The sequence below is a fragment of the Macaca nemestrina genome, chromosome 5 (assembly GCF_043159975.1).
Source record: "Macaca nemestrina isolate mMacNem1 chromosome 5, mMacNem.hap1, whole genome shotgun sequence".
NCBI classification, from domain to species: Eukaryota; Metazoa; Chordata; class Mammalia; order Primates; family Cercopithecidae; genus Macaca; species Macaca nemestrina.
In genome coordinates, this window is record NC_092129.1 from 37,238,395 (window position 1) to 37,256,977 (window position 18,583).

At 38.8% G+C, this 18,583-nt stretch overlaps 2 protein-coding genes across 2 annotated transcripts in view; both read right to left on the reverse strand.

The window, feature by feature from the left end:
* Positions 1-456: 456 nt before the first annotated feature.
* LOC105465622 (trace amine associated receptor 5) overlaps positions 457-18,583 on the reverse strand; it is a 28,899-nt gene continuing 10,772 nt past the window's right edge. The window contains exon 4 of the mRNA XM_011714151.2: positions 457-1,598. Coding sequence (XP_011712453.2) covers positions 538-1,551 — 1,014 coding nt within the window. The 5' untranslated portion in view covers positions 1,552-1,598 and the 3' untranslated portion in view covers positions 457-537. The remainder of the gene's footprint in view (positions 1,599-18,583) is intronic.
* LOC105465623 (trace amine-associated receptor 4-like) lies at positions 10,737-11,780 on the reverse strand. Its single transcript, XM_011714152.1, has one exon. It carries the CDS (start codon positions 11,778-11,780, stop codon positions 10,737-10,739), a length of 1,044 nt encoding a protein of 347 aa, XP_011712454.1.

An 18,583-nucleotide genomic window follows, 5' to 3' on the forward strand; every position in this document is an offset into this window, starting at 1 on the left:
CTTGATTATGTTTATGAAATATGAAACCAGGTTTCCTGAAGTTAGATTATGCCATATTTTCACTTAAGAACCTAGTAGAAAGGAAATAGTACAAACACCTAATTTTAGTTGAGGAAACTCTGTGGTGGGGGGAGGGAGGATTCAAAGGTTGTTGATATCTCTCCTGACTGCTCCTTGTGGCAGAACCAGTGTGAGAACTCAGGAAGCCAGACCTCAGTGCTCTGTTCATTCCATCGTTGCATCTTAGTTGTTTCAAGGAAGCAATGAATGAGGAATCAAATACGTGCACAGTGTTCAGGCTTATCCAGTGGATATTAAGACGATTTATTGCTCTCCTTTTCCTCCAACGTACTATAATACCATTGAATGAGGGGAGTGCTTACCCTTTTCCAAATTAAGGAGCTTGTCTTTCTCTTCTACTTAACCCATGCTGTCCTGGAAGCATGCCCACAAACCCAACACCACACAGCCCACGGTCACAGTGCCGCTCATCCTTCCTGTGAGGTTCTACTCCTTGCCTGCATTTAGTAGAAGGAATCATTCTTGGTACAAATCAACAGTGCGTGTCTGCGGTGAGAAGAGCTTCTGACTCAGTGTGAGTTTCAGTGCCTTCCGAAACCACCGGTAGGAAAAGACGTAGATGATGGGGTTGCAGGCTGAGTTGAAGTAAGCAAACCAGATAAAGATGTCAAAGACCAGTGGGGGTGTGATAAAGTGAAGGAGGCTGTCGACCATCGTGTCTATGGTGAAGGGCAGCCAGCACAAGAGGTATATGCCCACAGCAATGCCCAGGGTCTTGGCAGCTTTTCTCTCATGCTTGGCAGCCCCAGCCAGGCTATTGCTCAATGTAGTAATCTGCTGGGCCTGCCTGGTAGCTACCACAAAGATCTTCACATACAAGCTGATCATAATGAGGCAGGGGACAAAGAACAAAGGGAAGTTTAACCAGCCCCAAAATTTATTGAGCAGCAGCTGGCAACTGCCCACACAAGGCATCTCTTCCAGCCACTGGCTGAGCCTTGTCTCTACCACATCTGTGTAGAGGAAGAAGGAAGTGTATGTTGCGGGCACCCCCCATCCTGCTAGGATGTACCTGAGGGCCACCCTCACTGTGAACTTGGAGGGATAGAGCAGGGGGTCACAGATGGCACAGTGGCGGTCAATGGAAATGAAACATAGATGGAAGATGGAGGTGAGGCAGAAGAGGGTGTCCAGGAAAGTGTGCAGGCGGCAGAGGAAGTCCCCGAAGAACCAGCAGCTCTCCACTGAGCGAATGGTGCTGAGGGGCAGCACGAGCAGACCCAGAAACATGTCAGCCAGGGCCAGGGAGAGCAGCAAGAAGTTGGTGGGTGTGTGAAGCGCTTTGAAGTAGGACACAGCAAATGCTACAAATAAATTCCCTAGCACGATAATCAGCATGCCTGCTGCACATGCCAGGTAGATGACCAACTGGATGCCCAGAGTATGTACTGTCCTGGGGCAAGACCCATTCACCTGGTAGCAGAACGCCGCAGGGTGCTCTTCAGCACCTTGGATAAAGACAGCTCTCATTTATGGTTTCTACTCTTCCTCTGTCTGACAACTGGCCACCTTCTCCACTGGGGGGCAAAAAAAAAAAAAAAAAAAAAAAAAAAAAAAAAAAAATCTGTCTGCTACATACTCACAAAGTGAAATGAAGAGGAGGAAACTAAAGTACAATTTGGAACCTAGTGCATGTCCCTGGGTACTGAATCAACTGTGCCCTGAAAAATCAAATGCAGCATGGTATTCAAAGTTTCATGAGAGTTATTTCTGCTAGCCCTAGTTTATATGACTAGGTAGTTTAAAACGAGTGCAGATAGTATTCTTAAAGAAAGAAAAGAAGGATGTAAACTGAATGTTTCCTCAAAGAAACCTTGATTATATCAGTAGGTAGTATTAAATAATAGAGAGTGTCTCTTGCATTTTGATAAGGTACTTTTTGTCAAATGTAAAGTGAAATTTAAAGCAATGATCTGAATCAAGTGACCAATTAATTCTTGTTAAATTATTCCTTGGAAAAAGTGTAAGTTCTAGTTTCCCTCTGTAAGAATTACATACATTGACAATAAAATCAGCAGATTAAGCTTTTTAGCTACATGTCAACTGTTCCCAAGAGAAGAATTCAGCATGCAAATACTAATAATTAAAAGGGTAGAAAATTGCTCTAGTTTAGTTTTAAATGCTGCACATTTTATGATGATAGCACAAAGCGTTTACACATCTTGGTAGAACTATTTGATAGGCAAAATGATTTTATCTGTTTAACATCGTAAGTCTGTGAACTATTAACCAAGTCCTAATATATTGAATTCAGGGTTTCTAAGCTACTTACACAGGTAGGAATCAGAATCCCTTCCTGGGAAGAAATGTTTCTTGGAGCAGGTGGACATAGGGAATGTTAGAGTACTCTTCTGTTGGCCACAATGACAGATGTGCAATCAGTTAATGATTTTATACTCTCAATAGAAACTACTCCTTCATGTGCTATGATATAAATAAGCTGTGAAGAGGCACCATGGGACCTAGTTTGCACTATTCGCAAGTCTCAGTTGTTTAAGGTTCCTCCTCAGTACAGAATCACTTACCCTGACAATTAATTATAGATAAAATTTAAAGACACTGGATGTATATATTCTTTTTTAGTTCTTCAGTTCTGGGATGTTTTGAAGGTATTCTTGCCTGCTGATGGCTGCTATATATTCTCTAATTTCATTTTTAGTGACTTCTTTATTTCTCTTCTGCCTTAGGGTTATTTGTGTATAGTTCTCTCAACATGAGAAATCGCTGAGAATAATTGATCATGAGTTTTTTGGTTCATCAAGGGGTGGTTTGTGACTTCCACACAGGATTCATTATTATGTGTTTTTTGAGCACTGTATTTTGTGGTGGTGAAAGAAAGCATGGTAGATGAAACAGTTTACCTGGAAAAAGAATAGTTAAATTACTGTTTCATCCTTTCCTGTGCCGTCACCTAACCTCTCCCTCTGCTTCCCCCATTGGTAAGATTATGTACAATTATACCTGTGTAACTTGATTTCACAGGGATGTTATCAAGGAAAATAACATGTTGAGTCATATTCTGCTCTCTGCCTCTTGATATCTTAGAAGCTGGTATGCCTCTTTACGGTTACAGAGAAACCACTTCACAGTATCAGTCAAACTAAAGTTGTAAAAATGACAGAATTCTAGAGATGACACTAAATTACATCTGCCAGAGGGGCCTGGAAGAGGAGGTGGGTCAGGTTATAAAGAAGGAAAGAGGTTAGTATGCACCTCTCCTTTCTCTACAAATCCATAGCTAAACCCAGTATTTTCCAAGGCAAAGCTCCTTTGGCCTGGTGACCACTGGAATCTTGCCTTATCCCAGCTTCATAGGTGTGGAAATAAATTTCTGGCTCTAGAACTTAATCAGACCAAGAAAGAATATTGCATTACTATGTACCTTGAAACCCCTTTAGCTTAAAAGTCATAATGCACATATAATTGGCTAAGGAGTCCTATGACTTTATATTTAATTTGACCAAGAACCTGTGAAAAATACAAACAAATGTCTTGTAGCTGGAATAGGACTGAAGAAGAAACAGAGAAAGGTTTTTGGTTCTGGGATACATTACATCAAACCCACTAAAATGTAATATGTACCACAATTGTATTTGAAAATGCAGAATTTTATAGACTGTTTCTAGTATGATCTCTATGTCTCAGATTACTTAACGCCACTGTGTCCAGTTTTCTCATCTATTAATTGAATATAATACATTATCTATGTCACAATTTTGTTGTGAATATTAATGAGTTAAAATTCATAAAGTGCAGCCTCTGGCATGTAGAAAGTTGAGTTGGGCAGACAGGAGTTTCAGTGGATATCTAGTGCATAAAACTCTTAACCTTCCCAAGTTAGGGGTCTTATCCCTTCTTCCACTGACTTTTAGAAATACATTCCATTACATAACAATCACAGGCAAAAGTAATTGGATTCGGGATCTTCTAAAGTTTCTCGCTTACCTTGGGGATTCAGTAATGTTGCAGCAAGCTGCTAAAGGTCTTGAATAGAGGAACGTTTTGATTTCTTTTAAATCTCCCCACTGCGTCCTGTGTAGCCTCCTCTGCACTACACTCACATGTTGAAATAACCAGTGCCCAGTTCCCAAAGACCATACTATGTGTCCCACTCACATGCTTTGTAAATACTCTGTACTTTCTTCTTTTACAGCACCCTTGAGACACTGGGTTACAGATTAGCGTTTACTTCTGGTCCCCCATCCAGTATAACCTTCATGAGAGGATGTACTATGTCTTATTCACCAATACAGCCTGATACCTATCACAGTTCCTGGGTGTGTTATTATTAGTTATTATTATATTAAGGTTCTTGTTAGTCACAAGAAAAACAAATTGAATGTAATTGATTAGTCCCTGAACAAACTAACATTGTAGGAATGGTATGAATAGATCACTCACATTGTGTGACTTTTATCAGCAGCTTTTCTCCTAATACTCAGGTACTAAATCTGTTATGAGACATGGGGAGCAACCCAATTTAGAAGTTGTACTGTTATTACATGATCTATATATATATATATAAAACCTGAAAGACTCCACCAAAAAACTGTTAGAACTAATAAATAAATTCAGTAAAGTTGCAGGATACAAAATCAACACATAAAAATCAGTGTTTCTATATACTAATAGCAAACCATCTGAAAAAGAAAATCAAGAAAGCAATCCTACTTACAATAGCTACAAAAAATGAAATACCTAAGAATACATTTAACCAAAGAGGTGAAAGGAAGGCCGGGCGCGGTGGCTCAAGCCTGTAATCCCAGCACTTTGGGAGGCCGAGACGGGCGGATCACGAGGTCAGGAGATCAAGACCATCCTGGCTAACACAGTGAAACCCCGTCTCTACTAAAAAATACAAAAAACTAGCCGGGCGAGGTAGCGGGCGCCTGTAGTCTCAGCTACATGGGAGGCTGAGGCAGGAGAATGGCGTAAACCCGGGAGGCGGAGCTTGCAGTGAGCCAAGATCCAGCCACTGCACTCCAGCCTGGGCGACAGAGCAAGACTCCGTCTCAAAAAAAAAAAAAAAAAAAAAAAAAAGAGGTGAAAGGTATCTGCAGTGAAAACTATAAAACATTGCTGAAGGAAATTTCAGAGGACACAGATAAGTGGAAAGATATTCTATGTTCACGAATTAGAATAATTAATATCATTAAAATGTTCATACTACCCAAAGTAATTTACAAATTCAATACAACCTTATTAAAATATAGTAACATTTCTGACATAAATAGAAAAATAATCCTAAAATTAATATGGAACCACAAAAGACCGTGAATAACCAAAGCAATCTTGAGCAAACAGAACAAAGCTGGAGACATCATATTACCTGACTTCAAAGTATATTACAAAGCTATTATAACCCAAATAGTATGCTATTGGCATAAAAATAGATGCATGTACCAGTGCAAAATAATACAGAACACAGAAGTAAATCTATGTACTTACAGCCAACTGATTTTATCTATGTACTTACAGCTAACTGATTTTTGACAGTTAAGAACACACATTGGGAAAAGGAAGATCCTTTCAATAAATGGTACTGGGAAAATGAAACATCCACATGCAGAAAAGTGGAATTAGACCCCTATATGTCACGATATGCAAAAATCAACTAAGAATGAATTAATATATGTAAGACCTGAAGCTACAACATAGGGGAAACACTTGATGACATTGGCCTGACCAAAATTTTTTTAGGTAAGAACTCAAAAGCACAGACAACAAAAGCAAACGTAGACAAATGAGATTGGATCAAACTAAAAAGCTCCTGTGCAACAAAGAGAGCAAGCAACGGAGTGAAGCGACGACCTGCAGAATAGGAGAAAATACTTGCAAACTCTACATCTGAAAAGAGGTAAGGAACTTAAGTGGCTCAATAGCAGAAAAAGCAAATAATCCGATTAAGAAATGGGCAAAAGATTGAAGCAGGCATTTCTAAAGAAAAACATCGAAGACACACAAATGGCCAATAGATATATTAAAAAATGCTCGGCATCACTAATTCAGAGGTCCTCAACTCCTGGGCCACAGACTTGTATCAGTTCCTAATCCCTGGGCCATGGACCAGGGTTCCAAAATTGTTTTGGAACAAGAAATGGAGGTGGAAGTAACATGTATCTTATAATGGCACCAGTAATGGTACTCGTTCGTGGTCTGTTAGGAACTGGGCCGCCCAGCAGGAGGTGAGCAGTGGCAAGCGAGCATTACCACCTGAGCTCTGCCTCCTCTCAGATCAGCAGCAGCATTAGATTCTCAAAGGAGCACAAATCCTATTGTCAACTGTGCATGCAAGCGATCAAGGTTACGCGCTCCTTATGAGAATCTAACTAATGCCTGATAATTTGAGGTGGAGTAGTTTCATCTTGAAACCATCGTCTCCACAACCCCATTTGTGGAAAAATTGCCTGCCACAAAACTGGTCCCTGGTGACAAAAAGGCTGGGGACTGCTGACTAATCATCAGGGACATGCATATCAAAATCACAGTGAGATATCACTTTGTCCCAATTAGCATAGCTATTATAAAAAATGCAAAAAATAAAAAATGCTGGTACGGATGTGGAGAAATGGGAATATTTATATACTGTTGATGTGAATATAAATTAATATAGCCATTATGGATAACAGTATGAAGGTACCTCATAAAATTAAAAATAGAACTGCTATCTGATCTAGCAACGACACTACTGGATATTTATCCAAAGGAAATTAAATCAGTATGTCGAAGAGATATCTGTACTCCCATATTTATTGCAGCACTATTCACAATAGCCAAACTGTGGAATCAAACTAAGTGTTCATATATGGATGAATGGATTTTAAAAAAGGTATAGACACACAATTGAATACTAAACAGCCATAAAAAGAATGAAATTCTACTATTTGTAGCAACATGGATAAACCTGGAGGCCATTACGTTAAGTGAAACAAGCCAGTCAAAGAAAGACAAATATTACAGTCTTACTCATGGTGGAATCCAAAAAAGCTGATCTACTGGAAGTACAGAATAGAATAGTGGTTACCAGAGGCTGGGGAGGGTAGGGAGGAGTGGATGGTAAGGAGAAATTGGTAAATAGGTACTATGTTGCAGTTAGGAGAAATAAGTTCCGGTGTTCTGTTTCACAGTGGGGTGACTATCGTTAACAATATTGTATAGTATGTTCAAAACAACTAGAAGAGAGGACTTTGAATGTTCTCACCACAAAGGAATGATAAATGTTTGAAGTGATGAATATGCTAAATATCTTAATTTGGTCATTACACAGTGTATGCATGTACCCCATTCATATGTACAATTATGTGTCAATTTACAGTAAAATTAAAAGAAGTTATGTTGCTGCTCTAGGAGAGATTTTATTGGACAGAAGGGCCTGTGGCCCCCAGAGGTAGCACAAGAGTAATGGGATCCAGGAAGTGGTTTCAGAAGAGCAGGGAGGAAGCACAGAGAGGATGATCATGAGACTCACAAGAAGAGCATAGGCCCAGGGGTCAAGAGGCTGGAATTAATCTCCAGCTGCATTTGACTGAGTCTTACAGCCTTGAACCATTCTTGGTTCCAGTGTCCTCATACTGCCTTTCCTAGTCTCATTTCCCACTTTGTTCTGTTTTCATTTTTTTATAAACATACTTAAAAAAATAATCTAGTCAAGTCTCTTTTTCTTGTATACATTCATGTAAGCCATTCTTAAATCCTTTTGGAACAAGGGGTGGAAGTGGAAGTAACATATATCTTACAGTTACAATGAATCCTTGGAACCAACAGTACCAATTCAAGGAATATGTCCCAGGGAGATGATCACACAAGATAAACTTTGCATGCTAAAGGATATTCTGTGAAGCATTATTAATAGTAGTAAAAAATGGAAACAACCTGAATGTTCTCCAGTAGGGGATGGATTAAACAAACGATAGTAACTATAGTACAATTCATGCAATAAGATCTTTTGCAGTCATTAAAATTAATGATATAGTTCTATTGCTATTGACCAATATATTCATGACATTTTCCTGAATAAAATCAACAGATACCAAAAGACAGAAAACAAAATTAGCAAAATCGATCCCTGTGGGTCCATGTATACAAGGAGAGAGTTGACAGTGAGTCTCTGGTTGGTTTTGGAATGACTTCCCTTATTGTACTTTTCTGGAGTACTTGAAGTTTCATTTTATATTCTTTGTAATAAGCATGCATAACTTTTACCAAAGGGGAAAAAATCTATATTTTTACTCCAAGGAAAAAAAATGGGTCATGGTTGTGCTCAGATATTAAACTTTGTCCCAGGTCTCTTAGCCGGTGACAATATAGTCTTTATACTATTAGCCGTGCATGAAATCTACCAGAGTAGTACTCTAGACTAAAAATTATCTAGATCGCCTAGCTCCTTCTTATTTTGAATACACCTATGCATATTTGAGAAATTTTTTTTCATAAGGATTTGAAAATGTTTCACGGAATATTTAGAGATTGTTACTTAATTCTCATTTATGGTCTGGAGTGTTGCCATCAAATTCTAGAAACCAAATTTGTTTTCAAATTACTGCCAACTTTAACAAAATCAATTGTAATGAGACTGTGTTAATTATGTTAACCTGAAATTATGAAGCCAGATGGAAGTGTTCTTAGTACAAGCTCAAACTGGCAATCCTCATTCAGGTTCAGAGATTGTCTTGCTATAGCATGTTGTCTACGGACAGTCTTTGCCTGCCTTTGAGAGCACATAGGACAGAATAATTCTTGATTCCTCAAAATCTGTCTGATATGATTTGGGTCTGTGTCCCCATATAAATCTCATGTCAAATTGTAATCCTCAGTGTTGGAGATGGGGACTGGTGGGAGGTGATTGGATCGTGGGGGTAGATTTTCCCTTTGGTGCTATTCTTTTGATAGTGTGTGAGTTATCACACGATCAGGTTGTTTACAAGTGTGTAGCACCTCCCTCCTGCCTCTTCCTCCCCCTTCAGCCCTGTAAGATGTGCCTGCTTTACCTTTGCCTTCTGCCATAATTGTAAGTTCCCTGAGGCCTCCCCAGCCATTCTTCCTGTACAGCCTGCAGAACCTTGAGCCAGTTAAACTTCTTATTTATAAGTTACCCTTGGCCTAGCTCCACTCTGCACCCGGCTCTTTTTCCTCTCTGCTGACATTGCTGAGCAACAGTGGTGTCAGGTCTACCACTGAATTCCTGGGTAAGGACGCAGAACAGTAGCTACCCAGCGGCAACAGCTTACCACAGACTTTGCACATGCCCTATCTTTGCAATTTCACTTCAGTGGGTGAAAGTACTTGCTTAAACTTGCTTCCTCATGCTGATCTTCAGGAAGTTGGCTTAGTGACCCCTTCTCTGATGCTCTGACTCCACTTCCCCAGCTTTCCCTTGACTCTAACAGAGGCGCTGGTTCCCTTACGAAACCTGCTGCTACAGTCCTTTGGTCAAAAATGCAGGCAGTCTCTCCACAACCCTATGCCAGGCTAAATTTTCTTCTGCCATGCTCTCTTGGCTTCATTGTGCCTGGCTCTGTCATAACACATATTACCCTGTAGTGTAACTGAGCAGCTATGGTCTCTCCTATGAAGTCAAAATTCTCGTGAGGCCAGGGTTTGAGTTTTATTTATCTCTGAACCGCAAGCAATCAGAGCAACACTTGGCACATAGTAGGTGCTCAATAAATGTTCATTGAAACGAGTGGTTTTTAATACAGAGAGCAAGTATCATGGAAGTTACCATTCCCCCTGAGATAATGGCTACTCTGCTCAACTTAGATGAGTCCTGGGAAGAGGAGATTGGTTTAGGAATGAAAAAGGCTGCTTCACTCTCCTTGATTTAGCCTAAGAAGAGCATGTGGAGCTATTCTGAGAAACAATTGAGCTAATGTTTGTGGACACCCATGTAAAGTTCAATCTGGGAGGATAATGAATATGTTGTGTACACACTTATGCAAGACATGGATGCATCCCCACTATGTGTACACACAGGCTGCATACATACATGGATCAAAAGTGTATATTGCGAGAAAGAAAGCATATTTTCCTAAACTCTTTATTCATTTATCTCATTTAGTAAGACAGTCCGATTTTATCAAATATTGCAAATCTCACATCAATTCTTTCTGAAAAGGGGTTTAAGCCAAAATTATTACAATTGGAAGTAACTACAACTGTCTGCATCCTTCTCCCCTTCCGTGTCACAAGCATCCTCCATAACTCAGACTTGCTGTATGCCCAGGCTCTCTCCCACTCCCCTAACAAGCAATGACAATCTCAAGAAAGATTTAGATAACTCAGACATACAAGGCTGTCAATGATTATGGAAACCAACTTTGCTTTTGCATCTGATGTTTTCAAGTTAAAGTGAGAAAATCTCTATATGATTTAAGCCAAAAGACTCAAATTCCAGATCCCTAATTTGGAATCTCAGGAGTCAGCAAGACTTGGGAGAGATTCTTTTTATTGGAGTTGTCTTTCCCCAAAGCCCAGAAATGGACCACTTTGGTAGCTTTAGTATACTTGGAAGGCTAGATCTATGACTCCTACCTAGATATTCATTACACCAACTGGAAGGACCTCCTTATCTAGTCAATTCATGCCCCTACTTGTGTAGAGAAGGGGCATCCCAGATTCCCCACCAGAAAAGAGTCCTATTGAATGAGGAACACAATCTAAGCAAGGGCAGGAAACAGGCTTAGGGTGGAAGAGTCAGCGTGGAAGATCATGCCTGTGACAATCATCCTCAATGCCTTGCGAAACCAAGGATAAAACATGCCATATATAATGGGATTGAAAGCTGAGTTGAAATAGCCTAGCCAGAGGAAGACATTGTACAGATCTTCATGGGTTGTAAAATTAATGAAAGGATCTATGATCGTCAAGACAAAGAAGGGCAGCCAGCACAACACAAACACTCCCATGACTATTCCTAAGGTCCTGGTGGCCTTGCTTTCTGTTTTAGAGGATGTCTTTTTTTTGCTTTCTGACCCAGCCTGTTTAGTCCTAGAACCTGTGCCAATTTGCTTAGCATGCTTCCTGGCTACTGTAAAAATGTGTATGTAAATTCCCACCATGGTTGTCCCAGGGAGAAAGAAAGCTATAAAGGAGGCCAGTACACCCCAGAGCTTATTAAATATTAACACACACAAACCTGTGCAATCAATGACTGCAACAAACTCTTCTACACCAATTATGTTTAGTTTTGAGAATACCAGGCCAAAGGCAAAAAGCATGGGAATGGACCAACTGATGAGTAGAAAGAGTTCTATGACAGGGATGGTAATTCTGGTGACATATTGCAATGGGTCACAAACAGCATAGTAACGGTCAACTGAGATGAAGCAGAGGTGAAAAATGGAGGTGGTGCAGAGCATGATGTCGCAGCAGCTGTGGACTTTGCAAAAGAGGTTTCCAAAATACCAGCAGGACTCGATGGATCTGATCATACTGAAGGGCATGACCACACAGCTCAGCAAAAAGTCAGTGGTGGCCATGGAGAGGATCAAGAAGTTGGTCGGGGAGTGGAGCTGCTTGAAGTGAGCGATGGAAATGATTACGATCATGTTGCCCAGCATAGTCATCACTATAGCCCCGATCATGACCAGGTACATGGCCCAGACACTCAGCACTGGCCTCACATTTCTAGGGCACGAATGGTTAACTGAGCTAAAGCAAAATTGTACCGCTGGGGGGTTCTGAGGGTCAGACAAATTCATCGTCTTTGTCTTATGGGTACTATGAATCTTGTTCAAAAGGGCTGTGTTCCTCTCAGTTCTGTGTGAGAAAGACACAGTACAACAATACAAATCACCAGCAGCACAGCTTTTTTTCAGAAGCCAAATTAAGCCTGCATGTACAATCCAAGTATGAATTCCCTACTGACCAGGAGCACTGCTTCCTAAAACTTTGCATGCATACAAAGTTAGGCATTTTTTTTTTTTTTTTTTTTTTTTTTTTTTTTTTTTTTTTTTTTTTTTTTGAGACGGAGTCTCGCTCTGTCGCCCAGGCTGGAGTGCAGTGGCCGGATCTCAACTCACTGCAAGCTCCGCCTCCCTGGGTTCACGCCATTCTCCTGCCTCAGCCTCCCCAGTAGCTGGGACTACAGGCGCCTGCCACCCCGCCCGGCTAGTTTTCTGTATTTTTTAGTAGAGACGGGGTTTCACCGTGTTAGCCAGGATGGTCTCGATCTCCTGACCTCGTGATCCGCCCGTCTCGGCCTCCCAAAGTGCTGGGATTACAGAGGCATCTTTTTAAAACACAGATTCTGATTCTGGGGGAGGGCTGAGAGTTTGCATCTAAGCTCTCAGCAGATGCCAGTGTTGTTAGTCCAAGAACCACCCCTAGAATAGGAAGGGGCTAAAGAAAACTGGATTGCTATTAGGTCATCGTCATCTCAGTAATGCAGGTGAATGCACATTCCAGTTGCCCTAATATTAACCTTAACTCAGGATTCCAAATCCGTAGGCAGATTGAGTTTTTCCTGTCCCACTTATATTGGACAATTTTTAAACAATAAAAGCTCCTCAAAGATTATGAAGAACTATGGAACTATTTTTTAATGTTTAGCTTAATCAATAATTATGATCTGAAGATTAGGCTGATGCTTCTTTTTAGCTTTATGTGTGGGCATTTGCCAGTGCTTTCCATCCTGCCACTTATGACATACTATTCAATTAAGGAAACATTTCTATCTCCAGCGTGGAGAACAACATAGTTTTTAGAGTTTTGAGCTATATTATGGCAAATTAAAAATATACTGAGGATAACAAAATTATACTTGAACAATTAAAAATATAAAGGAAAAACACACAAATAAAATATTCTATAATCTGTGGCTTATCTCCTTTCATTTAGCAGCTATATTCATGAATCCGAATTCAAGTTGAGGTCCTCTCCCCCCGTTTTTGTCTTATATTTGTAACAAACGTGATATGTGTGAGTGTTCACTGCTTAATCTATCATTTTGTATAATTAATACTGTTGCCCTTATAATGTGAAAATGATGAGACTGACTCACCCAGAGTATGACATGGTTTGATTTGTTTTTCCAGTGCTGGAGCTGGATGTGTAATTCTGGTGACCAATGCGATCTAAGGCCAGTTGAAATGGACTTTGGCCTGAGAATAGCCTCAAACTAAATTGTCCGTTGGGAAAATGAACCCACAAGCACGTCCTCACCAGATTTAATTGAGAAAGACATTAATAAAAATACAAGCACCTTTAAAAATACTATTTTCACTATTTGCTATAATAGCTTAGCAATTATCTCCAATATCTGTGTATTATTTGAAATGTTACCATTATGACATGTTTTATTTGCTCTGGGTATAGTAACTTGATTTCTTAAATTGTTTTAGGGTTTTTAAAAAAAATACCAATCACATACCAAACGATTAAGTTTCACTTGAAACACCAAGCCATAGGGAAATAAAATGTAAGAAGAACAAAGATGTGTTCAGCTCCTTTATAAAGTGCAGACTAGCAATCAGAATACACAAAATCAATTGTTTACTAGTCACGTTGGTTCCAAAGCTCTAAAAGGCTGCAAATAATCCAATCTTAATATCTAATACTTTATTTAATAAGTTAAATTTAGCCTGCTGTTTATCTCCCCTGCATGTGTAATTTAAAAACTTTTCCTCAATTCTTTTAAAATTCTTTAAAAAATCAATCTGTAAGAAAGCTAACTACAAAGTCACTTCAGCATTTGCGACTATATATTCATAAATAGAGCATTTCCCATACAAAATTTTACATTTCATTATATAGGTTTTAAAGTTTTAAGTTCCATGTTTGAAAATCTATTCACTGAAAGAATATAAGTTAACCTCCTCAGTTTGTAAAGTGAATTTATTTATTTATTTATTTATTTATTTAAAAAACATGGCATCAAACAACTTCTAGAAATTAACAGTATTCTCTCATATATTACAGTTACATACATTAAGGAAATGGTTAAACATTTAAGTGTTAGATTAAGACAAGAAGATAGAGTAAGACACACATATATTTTAAAAATTATTACATGGGTGAGTTGTTAAGGTAATGTCAAAGATAAGAATAATTTCAAACTCCTATCTTAAGGTCTTGGCGAAAAGTTATGAAAACAAGTAACCACATGCAAATATGACTGCTGGCTTGCTTGTTTGCTAAAGGGAAATGATTATACAATTAAATCAAGTTGGAGTTTTGTTTATTATTTAAAACTTAACAGAATAGAGATTCATTTTATTTGGAGATTCACCTTCGGAAAAGATAGATACAGCATTTTTTTAACAAAATAAAATAAAGTTAAGCCCTTTATGACATCTCACTTTTATCATTGGATATGATTGTGCCTTTTTCTCTTTTTTACTGATAGCATTTCCCCAAGCATCAGCAACAAAGGGCTAAATTAATTATAACATTGCAAACAACCACCCATGGAAATTATTAGTTATTTCTTCTAGGAGGCAGAAAGAAACGTCCGTTGACAATTCTGGAGAGAAGAGCAAGAATTGCATAGTTTTTTAGTTCAAATGTAGTTCTTTAAGGGAGAAGATGATAGACTAATGAAACATTATACAAGAACTCTGAAATAATAATTTTGCAAATGTAAACAATTGTTGGAATTTCAAGGAAAAGGGGATTTTATGCAATAATTTTTTTCTCCAGTACTAGAACTCTAAAAGTATATTAGTATATACATATTTCCATCAAATAAAAAGGGGGAAATATAGCTCAACTAGTTCAACAATGCATTGTAAATAAATGGAAAAAATTAGGAGAGGACATATCATACCTGCTTTATCAGGCATGATTTTTCTCTTACTGGTTACATAGCCCAAACAATCTACTTCTGCAGCCACTTTCACAAAAATAGTAATTTTGTCTTACTTTGATGTATCTCATCCATACAATAGTAGCATAGGTAAGGGAAATTATTTGTAAGTTAGACTTAAGAAAGATTTGCTGTGGGTCTTCGCATCATTGTTTCTTTCAAATCTCAACGATTTAAGAAAATGAGCCAGATTTATTTTTATGGGTCAGTATTTTAAGAGGGGTATCTTTCAACATGCAAAAATAGCAATGAAGAAAATAAACCTATCTGATTTTTTTCTGTCCTAATATATTCTCCTTTGGCTTGCCAAAATTTGGCTAATTAGGCTGGTAAAATTAATATCATTGAAAGGTGAGTTATCTGGTTTCTTACCAAGCAAATTTGCACTGTGTTCTCTCGCTGTCTGCCCTGCTCATTTCCTAGGAACCTGGGGCCACACTATGGTAGGTAGGCTCCTAGCAGGCTGTGCTGTTACCAGTATTTATGCCTAAAATATGCCTCTAGGGGCAGTGTCCTATGTCCTGCTTTTGAGCAGTGTGTCTTTTCACAACCTTCAGTGTGCTGCCAGCAAGAGATTAGACTAAGTCACCAGAGAAATGGCTCTGGGAGGGAGCTTCGGTTCTGTGCAAACATTGCTATGACCTCAGAGGGACAACAAGGACTAGCCTCACACAAGAACAAAGGTAGAAAGAATGAAAAAGAGGGAATGAAGGAAGGAAGAGAGGAAGGAAAGAAGGGTGGGAGAGAGGAAGGAGAAAATGTAGTTGAAATACAACTCATGCTCCGTCCACTTATTACCAAATGCTAGATAATGCATTCATCCTGTGAATTCTTTAATCTCTAGTAAAAGTTTGACTCATTTATATCTTTTCTTGAGCCCACGGAGGTCAAGGTTGTAGTGAGCCATGATTGTGCCACTGCGTTCTAGCCTGTGTGACAGAGTAAGACCCTATCTCAAAAAAAAAAAAAAAAAAAAGAAAGAAAGAAAAGAAAAGAAAATTGTCAGCAATTATTTGGGACAAATCTAATGATGCAAAATTAGTATTCTTATTTAGTACAAACAATGGTCAATCAAAGCCAGTTTTTCCCATTGTAAATCTTAGGATATGTGCATTTGCATGAATGTATTATGTGCGTATAGTTAATACATTTTCTCTCAAAAAAAAAAAAAGAAATGACAAGGGAAATCGATATCGCTGGTATTCATTTTGGAAATGATCTTTATATATTTGTCATTTATAATATTGGTAATGTTTAAGAGAATTTAGCATGTTAAAATACTTAAAATAACTTTGTGATTACCACTTAAAATATATTATTAAATAATTGATTTAGACATAATTTTTAAGTTGAAAGGCACAAGAGAAGTTTAATGTAAAAGGTATTATAATTTTAGGATCTTCAAATTCACTGTATTTGTAAGTAAGTAATTAAGTTTACAATTTAACTATTATGGAAGTTTTTATGTGTCTGATAACTAAATCATCAATAATAGAACTTATTTAATAAATTCAGATAAAATACTAAGGGAATTAAATTCACTAGTCTGTAACTGCCATTTGAAAGCTGTTAAAAGTTGCTAAATGTATATACAGAATAACTTCTGTTTATAAGTTATAAATTAAATAAAGTTTATAAATTAGAAGCTAAATAAAAGTTACATATTAAGTAAAATTTTAAGGAAGATCTAGGCTTTTCAATATTATTTTCTAAATGAAATATTGGTTATAAAAGCCAAAATTACTTTGACATATCTTTTCTTTTCTTTTTCTCTCTCTCTTTTTTTTTTTTTTTTTTTTTTTTTTTTTTTTTTGAGATGGAGTCTCTCTCGGTTGCCAGGCTGGAGTGCAGTGGCTCGATCTCGGCTCACTGCAACCTCCACCTCCCGGGTTCAAGCAATTCTCCTGCCTTAGCCTCCTGAGTAGCTGGGACTACAGGAGTGCGCCACCACACAGCTAATTTCTGTATTTTTAGTAGAGACAGGGTTTCACGATGTTGGCCAAGATGGTCTTGATCTCTTGACCTCAGGTCATCCGCCTGCCTCAGCCTCCCAAAGTGCTGGGATTACAGGCATGAGTCACCGTGCCAGGCTGACATATCTTTTCTACACACAAAAAGAACACAGAAAACTCAAACTGATCTTAAAAATTAAAAAAGAAATTAGCCAAATGGAAGAGGATGGTGAATAGCCTCCACATAGGGCAAAGAGGGTGAATGACTAACTGAGGGGGCAATGATTCCTTCAGAGGAGTATGCAGCTGGGAGGAGACATTCGATGTGCAAGGAAAAAGAAGACCAAGTTGAGTACGTGCAAAATGTGATGCCTTTGGGAAGAATTTCAAAACTTTATCTCAGAGCAATGAAAAGCTACCTTCGTCAGCTCCAACAGGAAACAGATGGCACAGTCAACCTGGCTGATTGAGGAGAGCTTAATAAAGGACCATTTACTAGGGTGTGGTGTGGGCAGTGTTTAAGGGAACTAGAAAAAAGCAGTCTCATAGCCAGGGGTAGCAATAGCAGGGAACCACCACCTCAGCTAGATCAGAAGTGTCAGGGGAAGGAAGCAGTTACGGGAAATTTGAGAGGATGACTGCATGGAGAGGGACTCCAAATGGCCTTTCCTAGAGGAACACAACCAGCCCCAGGGCAATGTGGCAGAAAGGTTGCCTGGGATAAGTACCCGACTTCACCCTCCTTCCACCAGCTGATCTCCTGCGGCTGCTTCCCAATGGTGAACTGTCATCTGAAACCTTGAGCAGGAGAACGCCTTAATCCAGTTTGTACAGGCCAACCCCCTACCCAGACTGGGTGGAGAAGGCTTGGGGCCTATGAAAGGATCTAGCATAGAAACTGTTTAAAATACTTAAGAGAAAAGTGTCAATGACAGATAACTGTGCAGAATCTATTGGAAAGCTGTGAAACTGGAGAGAAGAAGACAGGGGTGGGAGGCAAGGCACATTACAGATGAATTTCCAAATGAATATTTCTATTCTTTAATGAGTACTCAATGTCTATCTTAATGAATATACACAGATCCCATATAACCTTACAGCTATAGGTTTCATGCAGCTACTTAGCTAAGTCTATCCAAAAAGATTATCCCAGGTCTATCTAGGTATATTTATACCTACAGACAGTTCTCATTCTAACAGCCGTGTGCCAATGTCCCAATACTGAAGCCATCTGTCCCTATACTGCTCCCTCCCCTCTTTAAATCATCTAATGCTGCTTCCAGAGTAGTACATGGGCACACACACATACATACACACACACGCGCACACACACACATACACACACGCACACACACACACAAAGAGATAAACATATACACCAAAGTTTTTAGAGTAAAGAAGTAGACACTACCTGGCTAATGGGATTATTTATATCCCAAACTTCAGCATCACACAATATACCTATGTAACAAACCTACACATGTACCCCCTGAATCTTAGATAAACATTGAAATTATTTTTCAAAAAGACTCATGCACCCGTATGTTCATCTCAGCACTATTCACAATAGCAAAGGCATGCAATCAACCCAGGTTCCCAACAACAGTTGACTGGATAAAGAAAATGTGGTATATACACACCATGGAAGACTATACAGCCATCAAAAGAATGGAATCATGCCCTTTGCAGCAACGTGTATGTAGCTGGAAACCATTATCCTAAGCGAACTCATACAGTAACAGAAAAC